Source organism: Myotis daubentonii, chromosome 1 (assembly GCF_963259705.1).
Source record: "Myotis daubentonii chromosome 1, mMyoDau2.1, whole genome shotgun sequence".
Classification (NCBI taxonomy): Eukaryota; Metazoa; Chordata; class Mammalia; order Chiroptera; family Vespertilionidae; genus Myotis; species Myotis daubentonii.
In genome coordinates, this window is record NC_081840.1 from 87,408,824 (window position 1) to 87,430,221 (window position 21,398).

General features: G+C 38.7%; 1 protein-coding gene across 4 annotated transcripts in view; it reads left to right on the forward strand.

The window, feature by feature from the left end:
- Positions 1-21,398, forward strand: part of NPAS3 (neuronal PAS domain protein 3) — an 898,961-nt gene that overhangs the window by 122,079 nt on the left and 755,484 nt on the right. For 3 of the 4 annotated variants that reach the window (XM_059710311.1, XM_059710285.1, XM_059710294.1), the window contains exon 2: positions 259-348. The exons of the other annotated variant lie outside the window; for it this stretch is intronic. In XM_059710311.1, the coding sequence (XP_059566294.1) occupies positions 259-348 (90 nt within the window). The remainder of the gene's footprint in view (positions 1-258; positions 349-21,398) is intronic. 4 annotated transcript variants of the gene reach the window in all.

The window sequence follows — 21,398 nt, forward strand, 5'->3', positions numbered from 1 at the left end:
TATTTTCTTCCACTTTTATGACTCTGAGGTTAAAAAATTGTTTTTGTTCTGATGAAGAACTGAAAAGTTTTCTCTGCTGAAGTTTCCTAAAAGTGGAAGTTAATGTTCTAAAATGTATGTGCACATTGCAGTTATGTATATAGCTGAAAAGCATAAAAAGAAAACTATATATTAAATTTCAACATACTTGTTATCCTGCATTCCAGTTGACTGTAGAGAACCTTTAGTCATGTGTATCTGTTTTTGATGCCTCTACAGAATAACTGCCCAGCATCCTCTGCCCAACCAATCTGAATGTAGGAAAATCTACAGATATGACGGAATCTACTGTGAATCTACCTACCAGAAGTATGTTGAAATCTTTGTGAGTCTTCCTTCTGACTCGTGCATCAGTGCTTGTGGTTGCCAGCTATTAAAAAATATCCTTGTATTGAAACCTTATATTTTTCTAATTTAGTGGGGGGTGGAAAAACCAAAACCAAATAGAATAAAAACAACCAAAAATGTGTCTCTGAAATCAAGACAGAAAAAAAAAAAGTGAATGCTTTTGAAATTCTGGTCTAAGAGTTTTTTTTAAAAAAATGACTATATTAAAGCTCTTAGGTAAGCTTTTTTTATTGCAATAAACAAATACTTATATGCAAGAAAATCTCAGCAAAATACATTGCACAGGTGCTGTGCATCTTAGGGATTTGAAAGGTGTGTTATGTATAAATTAGCTGTCACTTTTTTTCATTCCTGTAATGGAATGATGAGTTGTAATTTGCATAATCCTTTAAGAAGTCAAATTATACTGTCATGTAGCAGACTTAACATGCTAGCTAAGATTTCAGAGCTTTGCAGCTAATTACTATGTACCTTCCAGGACAGTTAAATTGAAGTTGAGTCTTCTGTCTTTGCTGCCATTTGCTTTGTCCATTACTTAACAGAATCTGCACAGTTGGTAACAAGGTGTTGCTACTCTCTCTGAAGTGAGCACTGCTCTGGGGAGGAGAGGCATCTTACTATATCATAGCTTGCCTTGTATTGCTTTTACTAAGAAGAAAGTTTTGGTTTTTTGTATTGTTTTTTTAAAAAACAATAGTCTCAATTGGAATCTCCTCAAAAAGGAGAAAATGTATGCTTTTCACAAAAGTTATGGAATAGTAATTGAAGCAACATTAACCTTTACTTACTTACTTAAGTTTTCTTATAAAAATGTAAAGTAAGGTAAACACTATTCCATTGAAGCATTAGTCTTTCTAGCTGTACTTTGCAGATATAGTTTGGTGTGTTTTGTCCAGAAACTCTTAACTTCTTTTGCAGTAGAGTTTCATTATTGAAAAAATAATACCCTTTTTTCTTAAAAATTCATTCTGAATACAAGTTGGTTCACTCACTCCTCCAGTTGCTCACAGAGCATTTTCTCTCATGGTTTCCATCTTATAAACGATCAGGAAAACCTGGAGCCAGTGAAGGTTGTTCTCTGAAATGGGCTGGTATCCCTGTATCTTTGTCACTTATTTGCCTCTCGCTTTATTTCTTCATGTTTTGCTGCTTAGATAGCGTCATTCCCTTCATCTGAATCAGTGTAATTATATACAAAATTGTTTCTGATTATTACTTCAGAAGTTCTTGTTATCTGTGAGTCATATGTATTGTGGCTATTGGTGGTCAGGTTTCTGTAATTTTTAGTGATTTTGTGGCTTTGTTGTGATTAATGGATACTTTGAAGAAGCCTTTTGTTGTATAAGAAGGGGGTCCTTTAAGGACCATCTTAAATCAGCAGTTGATTATTGACCATTCAAGTAATTGGAGCCCAGCGGCCAACTGTTGTTCGTTTGTAATTAAGCCAGTTTCACGTGTCTGAAATTACACTCTGCTTAGGGGCTGAGGTTTGTCTATTTAAGGTCAGGAGCCCGGATGAGGTCACCAGGAATCCAGTCGATGGCAAGGCTTTCCTTGTAACCGTAGGTATCATCTCCAGGGCTGGCTTTTTAAAGAATTGGTGTTATTTGTAGTCAAGGTAGGCACAGTAGGCGGCACAGCTGTGACTGCCAGGCAAAGTCACTAGGGGGATATTCATAACAAGGAAATATTGGCAAATAAATGATGAAGAAGGGGAGGAAATCCCCAAGATGTTAAATCGGAGCACTGTCACTGCGATGATTAATGGTGTTGTGTGTTTTAGTGAGGATGCTTATCTGGATTGTCTTGAAACTATAGTGTACATTTAATAGCACCTATAAAAAAACGTGGTGCGTGAGCACACGGGGGAGAAAAGGCCATGGGTTCAGGTTTTATTTTCCTGAGTATTTTCTCCAGCTAAGTCTTTGGCTTCTGGTTATTAGAAGGCTGGTTTTAATGGATATTATATACATAAAATATGTTTGTTATGAATCAGCATTTACATAGCATGTCCCTTCAGGATTGAAAATGTTTTGTGAAAAAGTTAGGTATCTTTTCACTCTTGAGGGGTGAATATTATTAATAGAGAAATGGGAATCACTGAATTTGCCTAGTCATCCTAGGCTAGTGTTCGGCAAACCGCGGCTCGTGAGCCACATGCGGCTCTTTGGCCCCTTGAGTGTGGCTCTCCCACAAAATACCACGTGCGGGCGTGCACGTACAGTGCGATTGAAACTTCGTGGCCCATGCGCAGAAGTTGGTTTTCGGAAAGGAGATAGAAGAAACAAATATACAAGACGAGTGTGGAAGGGAGAGTTGGAAGGGGTCAACTTCAGCAAACGTACCTCAATCAGATTGAGGACGTTTTTAACAAAGGCCAGCTGAGGAGTACCCTAATTAAGTTAATAACAATGTACCTACCTATATAGTTTAAGTTTAAAAAATTTGGCTCTCAAAAGAAATTGCAATCGTTGTACTGTTGATATTTGGCTCTGTTGACTAATGAGTTTGCCGACCACTGTCCCTGGCCAACAGACAGGCATGGTCATAGGGCTCTATGTAGTGTAAAGGGATGAACTTTCATCAGTACAGTTTTTACAGAAATTTTCTGTCAATTTCTGGGGAAGAGGAAGCTGTCTTGGAAGGCCTTTTAGCTCCCAGTGTCAAGCCGTGAATATCCCGATTCTGAGTAATGAATTCGCTTTTGCCTTGAGGGATCTTTTATCAATGATGGGAGGTTCATATTTGGGCAAGTACTTAATCTTCTTGGACCCCAATAAGTACTACTAGACAGGAAGAGATACAAACGAGCTTAGAGGCTATTGGAGCACTGTTTTTTAATTGGGGGGGGGGAGGGCTAACCAAATAGTGAGATATGACTCCAATTTACTGGATCAAGTTCAGAATTTTTAAAATGAAATGGAAGAGAATAGAAAATTCTCTTATCAGTGCATTGCGATTAGTAAGGGTGTGCTTTACCTTGTGAGGCTTCTGTTTTGCTTTTATGCATCTGTGTATGTACATAAAACTCATATATGTGTGTTCACAGGGTGGGTCATGAGGTAAAATGTGCTTTTTTTTACTGTTCTACATCCAAATAAACATTGAAAGCCGCTGCAAAGAGGGTTGAGTAGATAAGCATAATAATATAGTATAGCGGTTATGTCCTATGTGTTCAGGGCACAGTGGCTTATATAGAAATGGTCAGCTCTGTGGAAAGCGTTCAGCAATGAAAAGGCTACACTCTCTGGTCTCATATCCAGATGTGCTGGAGCCATTCTGGATGGGCACATTTTTCATCCCTGATCCCTGACTGATGTTAGTAAATTGAAATTGGGGCAGTATTTACACTGTGAAAATTGGAAAATGCTGCAAATCAGGTGCCCTCCCACCTCCAACTGTTTATCTGCTCACTCTTTTCAGCTATAATTCTGTGGCTTAACAATTATGGTGATATTATTTATATTGTGTTTAGATGTTTGGGGAATTGTTGAAATAATTAAATCATTTTAATATTGAAAATTTAAAGTACACAGGAATAAAAAACCTCAGATTAATTATTTCAAAATGTCTACAATTTGAGAATAAAATAATGGTAGTTACCCTCATTTCTCAAATATGTGCTTATCACCCAGACAGTTTAAAATTTCAAATTGTAACTGTTGATACTAAGTTTCTTGCGAAAGGGTAAGGAATACAGTGTTTCCAAAAACACTAACCGCATTGTAAATGTTTTACAAATTTCATTGTTTTATGCTAAGCAATCATCTTGCTAAGTACTGAAATTTTTAGGTACCTCTCCCCATTTTCAACTGTCTTTATAGTTTGCAGTAATATCTTTGGAATTTAGTGAACTCATATGTAATATAATGGATTTGATTAGGAGATGCTGAAGTTCTTTCCAATTGTCAGTCTAATTTTTTTTCTATTTTCAATATGGAAAGACTGAAGAAAGAGAAATGACACCCCTCTCCATAGTAACTATGATAACTCTAAGCTTGGCTTTTAGTGATAGGCAGAAAATATTTCAGTCAGAGGAAAAGAAACTTTTGTGGACATGAAATAGAATTATAGCAATAAATCCATTGAAAACCACCTGTATCAATATATGGTAGTGAGGAAAGTTTACCAGCTAGGAAGGAGTCAGCTGAGATCGGGCCTTTAAAACCTCAAAATTTGTCACCATTGAGCCATCTGATTGGACACTGCTGTAGAGGTATTGGAAGAGGAGTGAGCATCCTTAAAGCTGTGTTCAAGAACAACCATTTCACCAATATTTAGAAAAGATTGACTCTTGAGGGTACTGGAACTTTAATCACTAACATTGAGCATATGCTATGCCATTGCAATGGGCACTATGGTACCTATTTTAAATAAAGGGGTTTAACCCAGGGATTCTAGTCTCAAAAGTTGAGCCAAGATTAGAGGGAGTGTTGTAATTGACTAGGGAGTCAGTCATTACCTTAAAGCAGAAGAGGCCCCAAGCAAAACTGTGAGAGGTATCTTTGCTTCCCATATTCTCCATCTCAGCCCCCTTTCCTCTTCTGTGAAATTCCTTCCATCTGGATGCCTGGTTAGTGTTTCATGCCCAGGGCCTTGTCTCCCTGGGCATTTTTGTCTATAGCCCTCACACTACAGATCAGGTGTTAACTGATAATGTTAACATTAAGGGCCATTTGCATATTAATATGCAACTCCAAGTGAAAGAATTCAAGGGAAAAAGGGGAGTCTTCTTTAATAGAATCATTTCTGACACCACTAGGGAGGTGGAGGAATTGACTTGGGGCTGGTGTGTGTGTGTGTGTGTGAGTGCTTGTAGTGTGTGATGTCTCCCCCCTTGCCTGAAAAGAACAAACCTAGAATGTGGCTGTTCTCCTACTCAGTACCATATTAAGCCTGGCATTGGCCAAGAAGTATGGGCTTGGAAATGGGAAGATTCAGGCTTAGAAGAGAGAAGGAATTAAGATGTTCTGGGGATTTGAAGAGAAGAATGAGTGAAGAAGGAAATAATTCACTGGTTTTTAATCACCTGTGTTGTGCCAGCGTGCTAACCACATGCACATGTTATCCCAATTAAGGAGAGCAAGACAAGCGCCTTGTCAGGCAGGCTGTTTGGAGGCTGGGGGATGGGCTAGATGGTCACCTGTGCTGAAGGGGAGGGAAAGGTCAAGGAGGCTCCAACAGCAGCAAATTCTTTGGCTGGTTGTTTAATCTGATTGATTGGTTGCTATTATACAGTCTTCTCCCCCCTCCATTAGAATAATTTATGCCATTGTGTTTGGACCAGTAAATAAAGAATTGAAAAAAGAGAAATGTACAATGAACTCTTCATAAAGAGCTCTGGTAGAATCTGCATGTTAAACAGACATTGAACTTTCGTAGGAAGAACTGCTTCAAGCTTTTCAACATCCAGATGAATTCTCACTTCCATATCAGGCCTGTCAGACCTCTGCATGGCTTCTGGTGGTTTCTCCTAGTTAATTTTAACCTCACACCAATGATTTTGCCTGTCAATGACTTGAAGTGACATGCTTGGTAATGTGGGTGGCATGAAAGTGTACTATTTAGGGCCATTATCAGACTAGCTTAGGAAGTCATTCATTCATTCATTCATTCATTCATTTAACAAGCATTTTGATTGTCACCCATTGGTCAGATGCTATTATACATAAACTGATTTATTGAGAGGTGATTAAAGAAAACCTCTGGTCTCCAGAAGCTTGGAATAAGTACTTGGGATTCTGTGAGCAGTACCACCAGTGAAATGAGTGCAACCTATGGAAGTGACACCACCAAAGGGTTATTTTAATAGGGTGGGCCCTGATGTCCTCATGGTGGAGGAGATACTTGATTTTGAGGGGAGGGGGTGCTTGCGGTGGTGACTTGGGCTTAAAATAAGTATTTCTGGTGTAGCGGATCAGAAATGGTACATGTCAGGAGTGGAGGTCTGGAGAAGGTGTACAGGAATGGAGGTTGGAGAGAAAGGGGAAGCAAAGGCATGGGTGTGGTCTGTCCTCCTGTGAGACCCCCTGCAGGGGTTTCCAGAGGGAAAGAGTGTGGCACAAACTGCATGTTAGAGAATCCCTCTGCAGGTAGATTTGACCTGACACAGGAAACCTGCCCATGGCCTCAGTTGCTCCTTTATTTAGAAACTCATTCAGTGTGCTTTAAATGGAGGAATGTGCAATCATGCTGTTTTGTAGTGTGAAGTTATTTTTGATTTACTAGTATAGATATCTTGGAGGGCTCTCCCAATCGGAAGTCCAGTTCAGGACCTGTCTGCAGTCCTCGCTTTTCCTGGCTGGAGGTGCTCCATGCTGCTTTCTCCTCACTGACCACTTGTAATTCAAGATAAATGCATGCCAGAGGGTGAAAACGGACAGGCACAGGAGGCATGATTTAATGTGGAAGAATATTAAATTGGCTTCATCAGAGTGTATATTTTCATTATGAGAGAAGTAACTGCCTAGATTTTTAAAAATAATTGGTTAGTGCCCTACCTGTACGGTGTATGAGAATTCAAGAAACTTGAGAGCAGAAAGTAAAGGTCAAGGGTAGAGGAACAGGGTGACAATAGACCTTTTGTAGCACACTGTTGAAAGAGTGTTCACAATCGCTAACGGGTGGCTTCAGAGAGGCAGAGAGACTAATGTGCTTATGCCAGATTTGAAAAATAATACAGCAAACTTATAGTGTTCATAAACTATGGTTTTAATAAATTCTCCCTTTAACAACAGTTTGGTCTGAGTGTGAGTAGGTATATGTGTCTTTAATGAATTTTGAACTTAGCTTATGTATGAAAATGGGAGAATTATGCTTAAGTCTCTGACTATGAGCAACCTATTTTGAGAGATTTTCAAGTCCACACAATAGTTTAATGTTATTGCTAGAGATGGTTAAACCTCCTGGAAACAGACCTGAGTTTGATCCCAATCCTACAGTTCTCTATTAGACATGGGGCAATGGCTAAGCTACTTAACTATTTCAGCTTCTGTTTTCTGACCTCTGAATAGTCATTTTGAGGATCAATGTGATGATGAAGATTATAATGACTAGCATTACTAATATTTTACCAAATACTGCTGGCAGGTAGTGGGCTAATGGTTTCACGTACTTTAAAAAATCCTTATAATACACTTACGCACTAGTATGATTATTACCACCATTTACAGGTTGCAGAGGCTCACAGAGTAGCTCACTCAAGGTTGAAAAGGTAGGGTGTGGTGGGAAGCAGCAGGAAGCTACATGGGTCGCTTCTGGATAGAAACCATGTTCTGCTGCGATTCCCTTTCTTACATGACACAGTTTTCCCTGATGTAGTTTGTATCTCTTTTCTGAATTTTTACCACTTTCTCGTTGGGGAATTTTAATTCTTTTGTTTGAATTTAAATTTCCTCCAGCAAGTACTAGTGATATACCATCAGTGGCATTAGTGACAAAATTTCAGCATAAAAATCCTTCCTTTCGACCTCCACAATTTCTGGTTAGGTAACCCATCATTTACGCATGGACATAATTTTGAAAGTTATAGGATGAATCTAATGGTAAGAAGGGTAGTGGGCTAAAGAAAAATAGGTGCTTTTTTTTTTTAGGTCAGAATATGTATATGTATGAGAAGTAACTGTTAAGTGATTAGATGGAATTTTCTGGCTGCTTTACAAACTCATTCTTTCACATGCCACGTCTACTGTGTCATTCTCTAGGTTGCTTAAAAAGAGAACTCTATTTACTGTGTTCAGCTTTGAGATGTTTTGATCTGGTTCTCAAAGCAGAGAGAGGTCTGGGTCCTGTGAGGATTTTGGTTCAATGACCAGCCTGTAAGGAAAGCATTCTTGAGTGATTTTCCATTGGCAAACTCAAAACCTTTGTGTTTCACATATCAGTGTGAGGATTCTTTGGAATTGAGTGCTTGAGATTTATGTGATTAAATAGACTATCATTGCATCTTATTTAAAACCCAATTTCCTTTCCCCTCCCTCTGCTCAGTTATCAAGGATCCCTGCAATAAATATTAAGTGCAATAGTATTTATATATTTGATTCTATATTCAGCCTCACTCTTTGGTCTTTCTCACTGGGTATCAATGAGGAGAGGCCTATTTCTCACTAGCAGTTTTCATTGCTTGCATTTCAGGCAACATAAGCTTCCATAACAGCATCATTTTCTTGACTGCTACCTGTCAAGGGTGCTCAGAGTGAATCACAGCCAACTGCATGCCTTGGTCTTAAAACTAGGAGGTGCACAGTCTTTTTGATGATTCTTCTTTCTATTTCTCTCCAACTCCACTAACAAAACTACTGTAGGAGTGAAGTGGAGTTCGCATGGCTCTGTCAGGCACAAAGCCACCCACCCGTCCTGTGTGTTTTAGATACCACTTGGATCTCCTGGTGGAGACCCATTTACAGAATTTACAGGGAAGTCGCTTGCTCACTTCCAGGGAAGCAGCATCCTTATCCAAGGCACGGCTAACTGCTTGATGGCCTGTGCAGGGGTGGGGAACGTCTGGCCCATGGGCCGTGTAAGGCCCGGGAAACCACTTGGTCTGGCCCCGCCAGTGCATTAGGGGGGAGTTAATTAAATGTTTGACCAAATATAACAGGCTAATTTTTAAGTTGATAATTTTGTATGGCCCGTGAATGATGTTATAAATACCCAAGTGGCAGAAAAAAGGTTCCCTACCCCTGCAGTGTAAGAGGATAAGCAGCAACTCTGATCCTCATCTTCTGGAGAAATTGATCAGGTGTGCTAGGTCTTGAATTAATGTCAGTGAAAGCAGTGGTAGTCATGTCACTAGGTTATTTAAAGGAGAGAGTCTGAGGTCTTGTAAAATTTACGACCAATTAATTCAATTGATAGGAAGATAGTTTATGCTCTTTTCTGAATGCTGCTTGCCCAGAACTAGTAACAATTTATATGGGGAGGGTAGGAGTAAAAAATGCTGATTTTTTTTTTAAAGAAAAAAATTTATCATGGTATTTGTGAAACTCCTCAGGGAAGGGAAGAGTAGAAAACTATACTTATGAGCCAGCAGATTTTAAGTAAAATACATTTTTACAGGGATCTAGTGGCAAGTTTGGTTCACTTGTACAACAGATACCTTTATTGGGTCTGTTCAGGAGAAATTTGCAGGACACAAATGATTGCTGTGGTACAGAGTGTTCTCAAAATGTGAGGCTCTGAGATACAGAAAGAAGAGAATGAATACAGCTACATTTATTCTGCCATCAAAAGGAAATACTCATTGATGCCAAAGCCTTTCATTGTGAGGCTAAATTGGTCCTTCTGGGGACAACAGAAGTTTTAACTCTTGACAGTGAGTTACATTTCGGTTTCACCATTCCTGCATCTATGGTGGCTGGTTTTCCTTATGCAGAAATACAGATGAGGCTGGAATAGATTTTAGTAATTGATGAGGCTAAGTCAGAAGGGAAGGAAGCAGCATGTTACAACTATGGTGTTCTGTGGTTTCCAGGCATTATTGAGGTTATAAACTCATTTTGCACTCAAGAAAAGGAAGGCTCAGAGAGGTGGCTCACTTTACCCAGCTTATGAAGTTTAATCTGTTGACTATTTATCGCAGACAAATCCAGGTTAGGCTGGCCCAGCAGTTCTTCCCCTGTCAACCTGATGACAGAAAAACATCCATCCTCTGCTCAAGGATAGTAGACTGAAATCAAACAATCCAATTTAAAAACGGGCAAAGGACCCAAACAGACACTTCTCCAAAGAGGACATGCAGATGGACAAGAGACATATGAAAACATGTTCAAAGTCATTCATCATCAGAGAGCTGCAAAATAAAACAACAGTGAGGTACCAGCTCACTCCTGTCAGAATGGCTACCATCAACATATCAACAAACAACAAGTGCTACTGAGGATGTGGAGAAAAGAGAACCCTAGTGCACTGCTGGTGGGAATGCAGACTGGAGCAGCCACTTGGAAAAAGAGTATGGAGTTTCCTTAAAAAATTAAAAATGGAACTCCCATTTGACCCAGTGATCCTTCTTCTAAGAATACTAGTATACCCTAAGAATCCCCAAACACCAATCAGATAAAATATATGCACCCTTATGTCCATAGCAGCACTACTTATAATAGCTAAGATCTGGAAACAGCCCAGTGCCCATCAGCAGATGAGTGGATAAGAAAGCCGTGGTATATTTACACAGTGGAATACTATGCAGACATAAAAAGAAGGACATCTTATCTTTTGAGACAGCACGAATGACCTGGAGGTTATTCTGCTAAGTGAAATAAGCCTGTCAGAGAAAGATAGGTATCATATGATCTCGCCCATATATGGAATCTAATGAACAAAATAAACTAAGGAACAAAATAGATCCAGAGACATAGAAGCATGGAACAGACTAACAAATCTCAGAGGGAAGGTGGTGGATGGGGTGGGATGAGATTGACCAAAGGATTTATATGCATGTATGCATAACCCATGGACACAGACAATAGTGTGGTGAAGGCCTAGGGGTAGGTAGAGGGGGGCTCAATAAGGGTATATAAGGGCACATCTGTAATACTTTCAACAGTAAAGATAAATTAAAAAAAAAGAAAAAAAATAAGACCATAAGGAACTTAAAGCCTTACCTATAGAGGGTAGTTTGTTGTATTCGAACAGTAGTCATTCAGTGTCCATTTTGTGCAAATTAATGTATTCTCCAGTATGGAGGCAATTAGGACTCCCCTTTGGAAATTTCACCTTATATTACACTAAAGTTATCTCACAAAAATGGATGAATCCCAAGTTTTTATCTCAAGATCTACCTCTTTACAAACTCAAGTTTTATATTCTTAGAGTACTTAACACTTGTACTTGTGATCCATTTTACTCAACCTTCACATGAAAAGACCAAGAAATTTGTAGGCACTTCCATGGGCATTGCCAATTAATCCTCAAAGCAGCCCACTCAACTGGTTTTTCTCTTCATTTTACATGGAAAAAACCACCAACCAACCAACCAACCAACCAAAGAGACTAAGTGATTTGATGCATTTCACACAGCTGTGGTATGACCGTTTCTGCATAGTGAGACCTTGATCTCCTGGCCTCTGACTCTCTCCAGGACAGAGCAGCCCCTCTCCCCCCAACAGAACTCCACAGCCTTCAGCCATAACCCATATCTTCCTTAGGATGATGCTCTCCTGCCCTGTACTTCTTTTGCTTTATCTTAATTTTTCCGGTCATTCAGGCATACTCTTGGAATCTTCTTCCATTCTGCTTCTCTCTTGTCTCAAATATCCTGTTTGTAGAATGGTAATTCTTTTAAGTATATGTACTTCTCTTCTGTTTCCATCTCTCTAATCTAAACTATTATTTTATGTCTAGATAGTTGTAGTCTTAGTCTTATCTCTTATCTCATTCAGTTTGATTACATTAAATAAACACTTGAGTCCTACCTTATACAAAGAACTATGCAAGAGAATGCAAAGCTTTTTATCTCTGGGCTACCTTATAAATAGTTACCAGGTTAAATTACTGTTTGTAATGTATTTCCTCGCTCAAAATCATTGACTCTTATTCCCACTACATGGTTTCTATAATATTGACTTAGTGTTTAAAAGCCACCTGCCTTGCTCTAGTTGGTCTTTCAGTCTCCCCTTCTCCCTCAAGAAATTTTTCAGCATGAGCTCTCTGCTCTTGTCCATGAAACATGTTCAGTAACTCTTGATAGGCAAAATACATGTACTGAATCTGTGCCTTTGTTCCATCCACAGTGGTTTCAACACTTTCATGAGGTATCTTCTATAACCAGGAACTATATTTTAGTGAACGAAGATGAAAAAGTCTGCCTTTAAAGTTAGATGACATTAGAGACAGGCAGTAAAGAACAAACATTAAAACCCAAGTAAATCATATAGTCTGTTAGAGAGTGGTTAGAGGGAAGTTTAAGAAGGAATTGGTAGTGCTGGGTAAAGATGTATCAGCTATGGATTAAAAAAGGTGAGGTCCCATTTTAAAGGATGGAATTTGAGCCAAGACTACAGAAGTGAGGGAGTGAGGCTTCCGGAGAGCCAGGGGAAAATATTCCAGGCAGAGCAGAGGGTTGCCGCAAAGGCTCAGAAGCTGAAGAGTTCAGATGTGTGTGAGGACCACAGGGAGGCCCATCTGATTGAGCAAGGAGGGCAGTAGCGGGAGACAGGTCAGAGAGGTAATAGGGAGCCAGCACACAGGCCTTCTACCTGAAATGGGGCCATGGGAGGATTTTGACTTAAGTAACTTACTTTTTAGAGTTGGTCTGGCTGCTAGCTGAGTATGTATATATGCTTCAGGGGGCTGCGGGTGGAAGAAGGGAGACTAGCTTGGAGAATGCTCCCATCGTCAAGGTGGCTCATACCATAGTGTGAAAGTGGAAGTAGTGAGAAGAATTTGGAATCTGATATTGTCTGAAGGAAGAGCCAACAGGATTTCCTGATGGAGTGGATTGAGGGGGGATATAAAAAAGAGAGAGGGAAGTCAATAGTGAATCCAAGATTAAATCCTAATGCATCATTTACTCCGTATCACATGTGTGGTGGCACTTAGTGATACATATGCAAATAAACACCTTTTAGGAACTAATATACTGAGAGGTGAGACATGATATAAACTTACAAAGTTTAAAGGATAAAAGTTTGTGTGTGCATGTGTGTGTAATATATTCTCAATAGGATTGCAAGTGGCTTAAAGATATTTGTTTATGCCACAAACCTTCTTAAGGTACTATTAAAGGCAAATGATTGTCTTATTTAGTAGTGCTGAATGCAATTAGAGGCAAATTTAATGTAGTGGATAAGTGCACAGACTCTGATGGAAAATGATGCATTCAAACCCCTATTTATTTGCTGGATAATCTTGAACAAGTTATATAAGCTATCTGTTCCCCATTCTTCTCATTTGTGAAGTGATAATATTCATATAGGGTTTACTGTGGTTGAGTAAATGAACTGATACATATAAAGTACTAGAAAAATGCTTGGTCCATAGTAAATGCTCAAATAGTGTTTATCATTCTTAAGTAAGTTTCAGGAAAAATCAGTTAAAAGAGTGGCTTTCCTCCCTTAAAACCCATGTTTAAAACCTGCCAAGTTGCATGGATAATGTGAATAATAAAATCTATAGTGAGCATTGCTTTCAGACTGGTGGTTAAAAAATAACACCAGAGAATTGTATTATGATCAATCTGATTAGCTGTCTGTCTTTAGGGGTGGACATGGAGGCTGGTCAGCATCCCTCTGGGTACATTTGATTGACAGACTGGCAAACAGCATTTAAATACCTAACATAGAAAAAAAATCAATGTTTTCTTATTATTTTTTAGCTTAAAATGTTGAATGTGTATTAAAATGAGAAAAATAATTTTCAGGATAGATATGACTTTCTTAGAACATAAAAGCACAGAGATCACATCAAGAAGAGAATGTTATTTTTTTGCCCAAATACAGGAAATTACTATTTTTCCCTCCATGTTTATATTTTGATACATAATATTTCCCTCCTCGCTGCCCCCCCCCCCCCCCCCGCACCCTCCTTCTCCTGTTATGGGATGATTTTTCCTTTTATCCCTCTTATTATCAGCAACTAATTTGGCCTCCAAATCCAGGAAGGAGCAGTGTGTGGCAGCTATATAGCTCATGCAGATGTTTTTAGTGTCAGAGGTGGTTTGAAGAGTAGCCTAATTCTGCTTTCATTGTGTCGGGTACTTCAGCAAGGCCCTCAGATTCTGTTTGAGCTCGGTGTTCCTGATCCCATTCTATACATCCTAAGTGGCTATCAATGAATAACAGGTAAATATTGAACAGGGAAGCCCTTTTGATTAACTTTGTGGATCATTATTTGAAAGTAGCTTGCAGTCAGGCCAGCTACATTACTCACGATCATAGCACATGGCATGGGGGTCAGAGCATCAAGCCTCTGGTCAGAAAGCTGTGCTTGCATTCTTTGTTCCGCATCTGGTCTTGCATTCATGCAGTGTGGGATTAGTTACAAGTAACCAATGAGCAAATGTGGTGACTAGCACAAGAGGACTGCAAGTTCTTTGAGAGGCTAAAGCACAAGGAATGATTAAGAGGGACTTTGTGCTTGCTATGTAGATACACATAAAGCATATCCTATATAATAAAACCCTAATATGCAAATCAACTAAACAGCAGAAGGACCAGAGGAATGACTGGTCGCTATGATGCTCACTGACCATCAGGGGGCAGACGCTCAATGCAGGAGCTGCTTCCTGGTGGTCAGTGTGCTCCCACAGGGGGAGCGCTGCTCAGCCAGAAGCCAGCGCTAAGGAGCAGCTAGCCGAGTGGTAAGGAGCAGCGAGCAGGCGGGCAGTAAGGAGTGAGGGGTCCTGGACTGCGAGAGGGCGCAGGCCAGGCTGAAGGATCTCTTCACCCCCCCACCCCCAGTGAATGAATTTCATGCACCGGGCCTCTAGTTTATAATAACTTTTTGGATTAGTATACCAGTAACAATATGGGTGCTCTTTTTATCCAGATTCAGAAATCTTTTTCTAATATGAAAATGTAGACAGTTAGGGAAGACTGAAGTGAATATTTGGTCTTACTAATGTGTGCTGAAGATATTTTAGCATCTATTCACTTCCCTGGATTTAGTCTCTACCACCTAATGGGCACAAGTTGCCCCCATGATACATTTACTCAGAGGGTTATTCCATCATCAATGTGCTGTTTATTAAGTGATTCAAATCCAACCATTTTACCTCCTGGTAAATTAGTGTTTTATTGTCATTTGGAACAACACCATTGTCATTACTAATATTTTTGAGCTTCCATCAAATAGTATGAATGGACCTTGGTAAAGAGACAGATGGGATTGAATAGAAAAGATAGCTTTTGGCCAGCGGTTCTCAACCTGTGGGTCACGACCCCTTTGGCGGTTGAACGACCCTTTCACAGGGGTTGCCTAAGACCATCCTGAATATCAGATATTTACATTACGATTCATAACAGTAGCAACATTACAGTTATGAAGTAGCAATGAAAATAATTTTATGGTTGGGTCACCACATGAGGAACTGTATTTAAAGGGCCAAAAGGCTGAGAACCACTGCTTTTGGCTCTCAAGAAACATTTCTAGGTCAACTCTTACATGGTCATAAACAGATACAGATAAACCATGATTAGGCTGTTCAGGCATCTTTAGGAGAGACCCCATTCAGTGTTCAAATAGGCAATTCCAAAATGTTTCCATAGAATGTTTTACAGTACATATTTAAGTTGAGTCTTTTAATCATTTTGTGATACAGAAATATTCAGAAAACCAAGTGCATAATTAAGATTATTAAAACAACCAATAACAGCAATGTAAATCTACCTTCTTATCCTCAGCTAGAGCAACAGTTAAAATGTAGACATTTTATGACATTTTTAAATGGGTAATTACAACATTTTAAATTTACTTAATTAGATGGATTAATGCCATTGTTACTTGCTGTTTAACATTTATGAAGCTCGAAAGTGACAGAATCTATATAAAGAATATTGAATGGAGTCTTAATTTTATGTGTCATGTAGTGTTAAGCCCACATAACCGAGTCAAAATAATGGCTGAAAAATAAGAAAAAATTATCCTGAAAATTATGTCAATAAGAAGTACAATATATAGTGGTTATGCTAACTAGAACTGGAAACTTAGGCTAATATATTTCTGAGGGGGAGATTCTATGTTGGTATATTTTTAAAGATGTGTTTTAATTTGGTTTTAAATAAACAGCGGAAATTATTAATATTCTTGCTCTTTAATTGTAATATTCTCGAATAATTGATGGGAACACCATCCCCACCACCCCAAAAGGGAAAGGATTTAAAATTTCATTTAGAAAGTCACTTCAATTATCCAAGCTTTATTTATAAATTAATGTATTAGAAATCACTGTATTAACTTTAAAGCTTAGGTAAACCTGTGTTATGCAGGAGTCACAGTAAGTGGAAAATAGAGTTTATCAAATTTGAAATGTCTTTACAATAGAAATACATCGACTCTTATGTCATTTAAAGCATGGACTACTGTGCCTGTCTCTTTCCCCAGGTGACCCAGGCTCTAATTTGGAACATGTGTTAGGTGCTCCCATTCTAACCCACACCATACAACTAGAACATAATTTGACACAAATCTTTCTTTAGAACTAAAGTAGCAGGAATTGCTGTGGTCACGATGGAATTGGCAAGGCTGTGTGGGAATACGTGCACATGGCATGGTACCCGGTAGAGCCAGAACTTTCTGGATTTTCTTCAAATGATAGTTTGTGAATTTAACATCTAATGTGACTCTTCATGGGACAGGAACCTTGGCACGTGATATGTTTTGTATAGACTTATTTTTACCCATATAATTGGTATTGTAGTTATAATAAAACATTAAAGAATATATACATAAAATAAAAATATATGTATTGCAATGTTTAAAATTTCCTAATAATTTCTCCAACCTAAAAGGAGTTTTATGCCATATTTATAACACAACAGAAAATAGAATGCATTAGACAAGGATTGTTTAAATGATGGTGACGTCATTGCTGCTTTTTACTATTCCAACTTAGTTACTAGACAACTTGGTGATGTCTTATTCGGGGAAATCCAATATATTGGGGGAGGATGTGGTAGTTTTGCAAGTTATTTGGCTCCATTCAGAAAGACGTATTCATCTGCCAAGGAAATACGTATCATTTGTGAGAAACCATAGACATTCCTCAATCTCAATGAAGTTTCAGGCCAGCAAGGGAAGTAGGATATACTACAATTAATTGTTATAATAAATATTTACTGAATACCTATTAAGTCTCAGACATTGTTTTAGGTCCTAGGTATTCAGTGACAAACAGGGCATCCAGAGTCTCTAGAGCAGTGGTCGGCAAACTGCGGCTCGCGAGCCACATGCGGCTCTTTGGCCCCTTGAGTGTGGCTCTTCCACAAAATACCACATGCGAGCGTGCATATACAGTGCGATTGAAACTTCGTGGCCCATGCGCAGAAGTCAGTATTTTGTGGAAGAGCCACACTCAAGGGGCCAAAGAGTCGCATGTGGCTCGCGAGCCGCAGTTTGCAGACCACTGCCCTAGAGCATGGAGTTTATATTTGATTGAGGAGGGCAGAATATTTGTAGATACATATATGATCAAAAAAGTAGTGCTCTATAGTATGAAGGAAATTAAGTCAGGGCAAGGGGCTGGAGCATGACAAGTGCCTTAGTGATAAGACAGGGCATGCTAAGGGCCTGACGAATGGCACACATCCCTTAGTTCTCTGTGATCCAGAAGAACAGGATCATGCGTGGCTGTGGGGAATTGGCAAACTCTTCCCGGGGAAAGTGGGGCCTAAGCTGGATGGGAATGACAAGCCCTGCTTGTACATAACAGGATGGAAACTAGAGTTTGTATTTAAGGTTGGTTAGAAATAAGAAGAGGTAAGGTTGATGGCACCCTGAGGAAGAACACAGGGATTTGGATTTGGCATTTTATATGGTTTCAGAGTTTGGGCTGAGGAATAGTGGAGTATGTGGGATTTTTCTAGCCTCTGTTTGCATGGAGTGGATGAAATATGAGAGTGTTATAATACTCAAGAAGTGAGAAGACTATATAAATTTTCTATGTGCACAAACACTGACTATTTCAAGATTTCTTGAAGGGCTATTATGTGAACATGGGGTTCAGTAGAGGGGTCATTTGATTCCTGGACTCATGAAAGTGACTTGCAGACTAGAAAGTTTGAGAATCATTATTTTAGTGATTCTCAGTCCAGTATGCTAGCTGTGGTTTACATGATTGCCTGCATTCTTCAACAGGATTCAATCATGAAATACTTTTAAAAATGATATGTATTGGTAGAGCTCAAGAACACATGAGATACAAAAATGTAGGGCATAACTAGATAGCCCAAAATGGTCATAGATGGGTTAATTATAAAAATGGCCCCCATGTCATTAAAATATTACTATATAAGAAACAAGTACATGTTAACATTATAGGGCAGAGATGGGTAACATAAACTAGTGATCAACAAATAGTGACCTTCAGCTCTATTTGTTAGTAAATGCTGCCTATGAATCAAGGTGCCAATCAAGTATAACATGTGCATGCTGCATGTGATGGTGCAGGAATGACAGGGGCATCATTTCTTAAAGGTAGATCACTGCCTGAGAACAACAATGTAGATGTGTCTGGTAATCACAGTACCAACTTGTGGAGTGAGTAGTCATTTTTGGTAGCCGCCATTTTGAGGGGAACTTCGCCATAACTTTTTTTTTCATTTGTTTATTATGACCTCTAAGATTCATACCCTTATTAAGTTAATCCCTACCTTCATCTAGACAAATAATAGAGAAGGAAAAATATCCCATTTTAATCATAAATTTCTTAGAACTTGTAATTGAAGTGTTGTATTTTATTTTCTGCCTCAATGTATAGGCCTCTCTACAGAGACATTCCATTATGTAAGATGGTTTGCACCTTTTAATTTATAGGACACATTAATTATTGGAACACAGGATCCCAGGGCTAACCCAGTTTTTGTAGGGATTCTGTCTTAACTCTTTTAAGGTTTTGTGTAGTTATCGCTACAGATGATGTTTGAGTTCTAAAAAAATATTGAGCTGCCAGAATCTTCATAAAGTCCTACATTTTCATCAAGTTAGATGTATTTAAAGAACATTAGAAAGAGTATCCTGAAAGGAAAGCTGACTCTTTTATTAGCAGTATCTTAAGTATCTTAGCTTGTATCATTTTAAAACATTTTAATTCCTTGTTTTGAAATAATATTTTCCTCTTAATTTCATAGATATTATTATAGGTATATCATTGAAGCTCTTCATGACCTTCATTAACTTCTAAGGTATGTCCTAAACTTGCTATCTTTTTTAATCATGAAACTGACATTACCATAGTGCATAATGCTAAATTCTTAGTTGAGTTTGCCGCAGTCTCTTTGGTCCACCTGCCAGTCATTGCGGGAACACATTTTATAGAAGCTTCTAAGTCAACAGTAACACTTAGAAAGCTGCATCATTTATGCTAAATATTGGCCACTGAGCTGGCATAAAGTGGAGAACCTACAACTATATAAGTTAATTTCACTTTTCTAAAATATTTGTTTAGGGAGGCAATGATAAAATGAATGTTAATAAATAACTTTACAATTTAGTAAATGTTCAATAAACTGTATTTACAGATTCCACAAAAATATGTATTTTATTTAGCTTCTAACATTTTAAGATTTAGTTTTATATTTTGTTGAATAGTGAAATCAGATTGAGTTACATTAAAAAATTAAACTCAGAATTTTTAAAAATATTTTTATTTATTTCAGAGAGGAAGGGAGAGGGAAAGAGAGAGAGAAACATAAATGCTGAGAGAGAATCATTGATTGGCTGCCTCCTGCACGGCTCCTACTGGGGATCGAGCCCACAACCCAAGCATGTGCCCTTGGCTGGAATTGAACCCAGGATCCTTCAGTCCTCAGTCTGAAGCTCTATCCATTGAGCAAACCAGCTAGGGCTTAAATTCAATTTTTAAATTATTCACAATTTTATGCCTGTTTATATCATAATATCTATTGGTCTTTAAAATTCCCTGCCAATGAAACGAGCAGACAGTTTTGTAAACAATATGCATTTTTACCTTTTCTATACTTCCCATCATTCTTGAAATATCATTAAGAGGGAAAATCCATTCTGTCGTTTTATCACTATTTCTTCCAATCCTCCCCCAAACCTAAAAACAAGGGTCTAGGTCTTTTGTTATTAGATAATTTATAACCAACAGAGGTTGATTAGCAAAAATAATACCTCATGTGCTGAGAAAAAGGTACAGGAGAATCGCAGGACTGCGTGGAGAATTGCACAGGCAGTCCTGTTTGGAAAGTGCAGAGCTTTGTGATGAAAACCCACCTGGAGCCCTCGAGCTGGGGAATTTTGTTTGCCCATAGACACCATGGCACCAATTACATACAGAAGCGTAGAGACTTCTTGTTAGTTGATAAATGGAGATGGGAATCATTTACTAGGATATTTTATGGTATTTGTTAACAATATTTACCTTCTTAAATTGATTCAGCATAATCCTTACCGCAGCTTTCTTTCATTTCTGGAAGACATATAGATAATGTGGTAGTTTTATAAAGCCTTACATGGCACTGAAAAACTGATTTTTGCCTTAGCTCAACAGAGCAGCAAGATTATATTAACATAGACTTTGGAACATTTGAGTTCCCATAGGGTACAGTGTGTGGCTGATATGACACGACTTGCCTTCAACAGTTGTTTTAACAAGATATCCTTCATATGCAATATACTGAGCTGACAGGCATAACTGAATAATGTTAGCAAGAAACACTGTTGGCAAAATTCTTGCCTTTCATCTTTATCTGATTAATCCAAAGCAATATGTTACTTACAAAATATATTTTCAACTGGATATGCATGCCAAATACTTATTTTTAAATTGTCTGTAACTTTACAAGAACACTTTTTACGTGTGTGATATTTTTTTTTCTGCAAGAGTTTTTCTACATTCATTTCAAAGCACACACAGGAAGACGTCCAGGACTCCGGGTGTCGGGTATAAGGAGGCTTGGTGCTGCTTATTCATCAAGCCTATTCATGTAGTAACTATTAATTGAGTACCTACCAGGTGGATACGCTAGTGGATAGAATAGGCAAAGGTATGGGTGCCTGTGGTATTTACATCCATGTGGGGTTAGCAGACAATAAGCAAATGGATCCATTAAGGGTATGTAGAAAGGGGATTCAGACTGTGGAGGTGGCTCTAGCAGGAAAGTGGGCTAAGGCGACCCAGAGATGGGGTGGGATGTGCAGCTTTAAATGAGGTGGCCACTTATGGCCTCACTAAGAAGTTGACAATTGAACAAAGTTCCTAAGGAGATGCTAGCCACAGTTCTGCATCTCCCCTTGATTCATCATCAGGAAGTGCGTTAGCCCCGGGCAGCGGATTGCACTGCTCATTGTCTCCAAGGAGGTTCTTTTCTGTGCCCCGTATTTGAATATTCTCT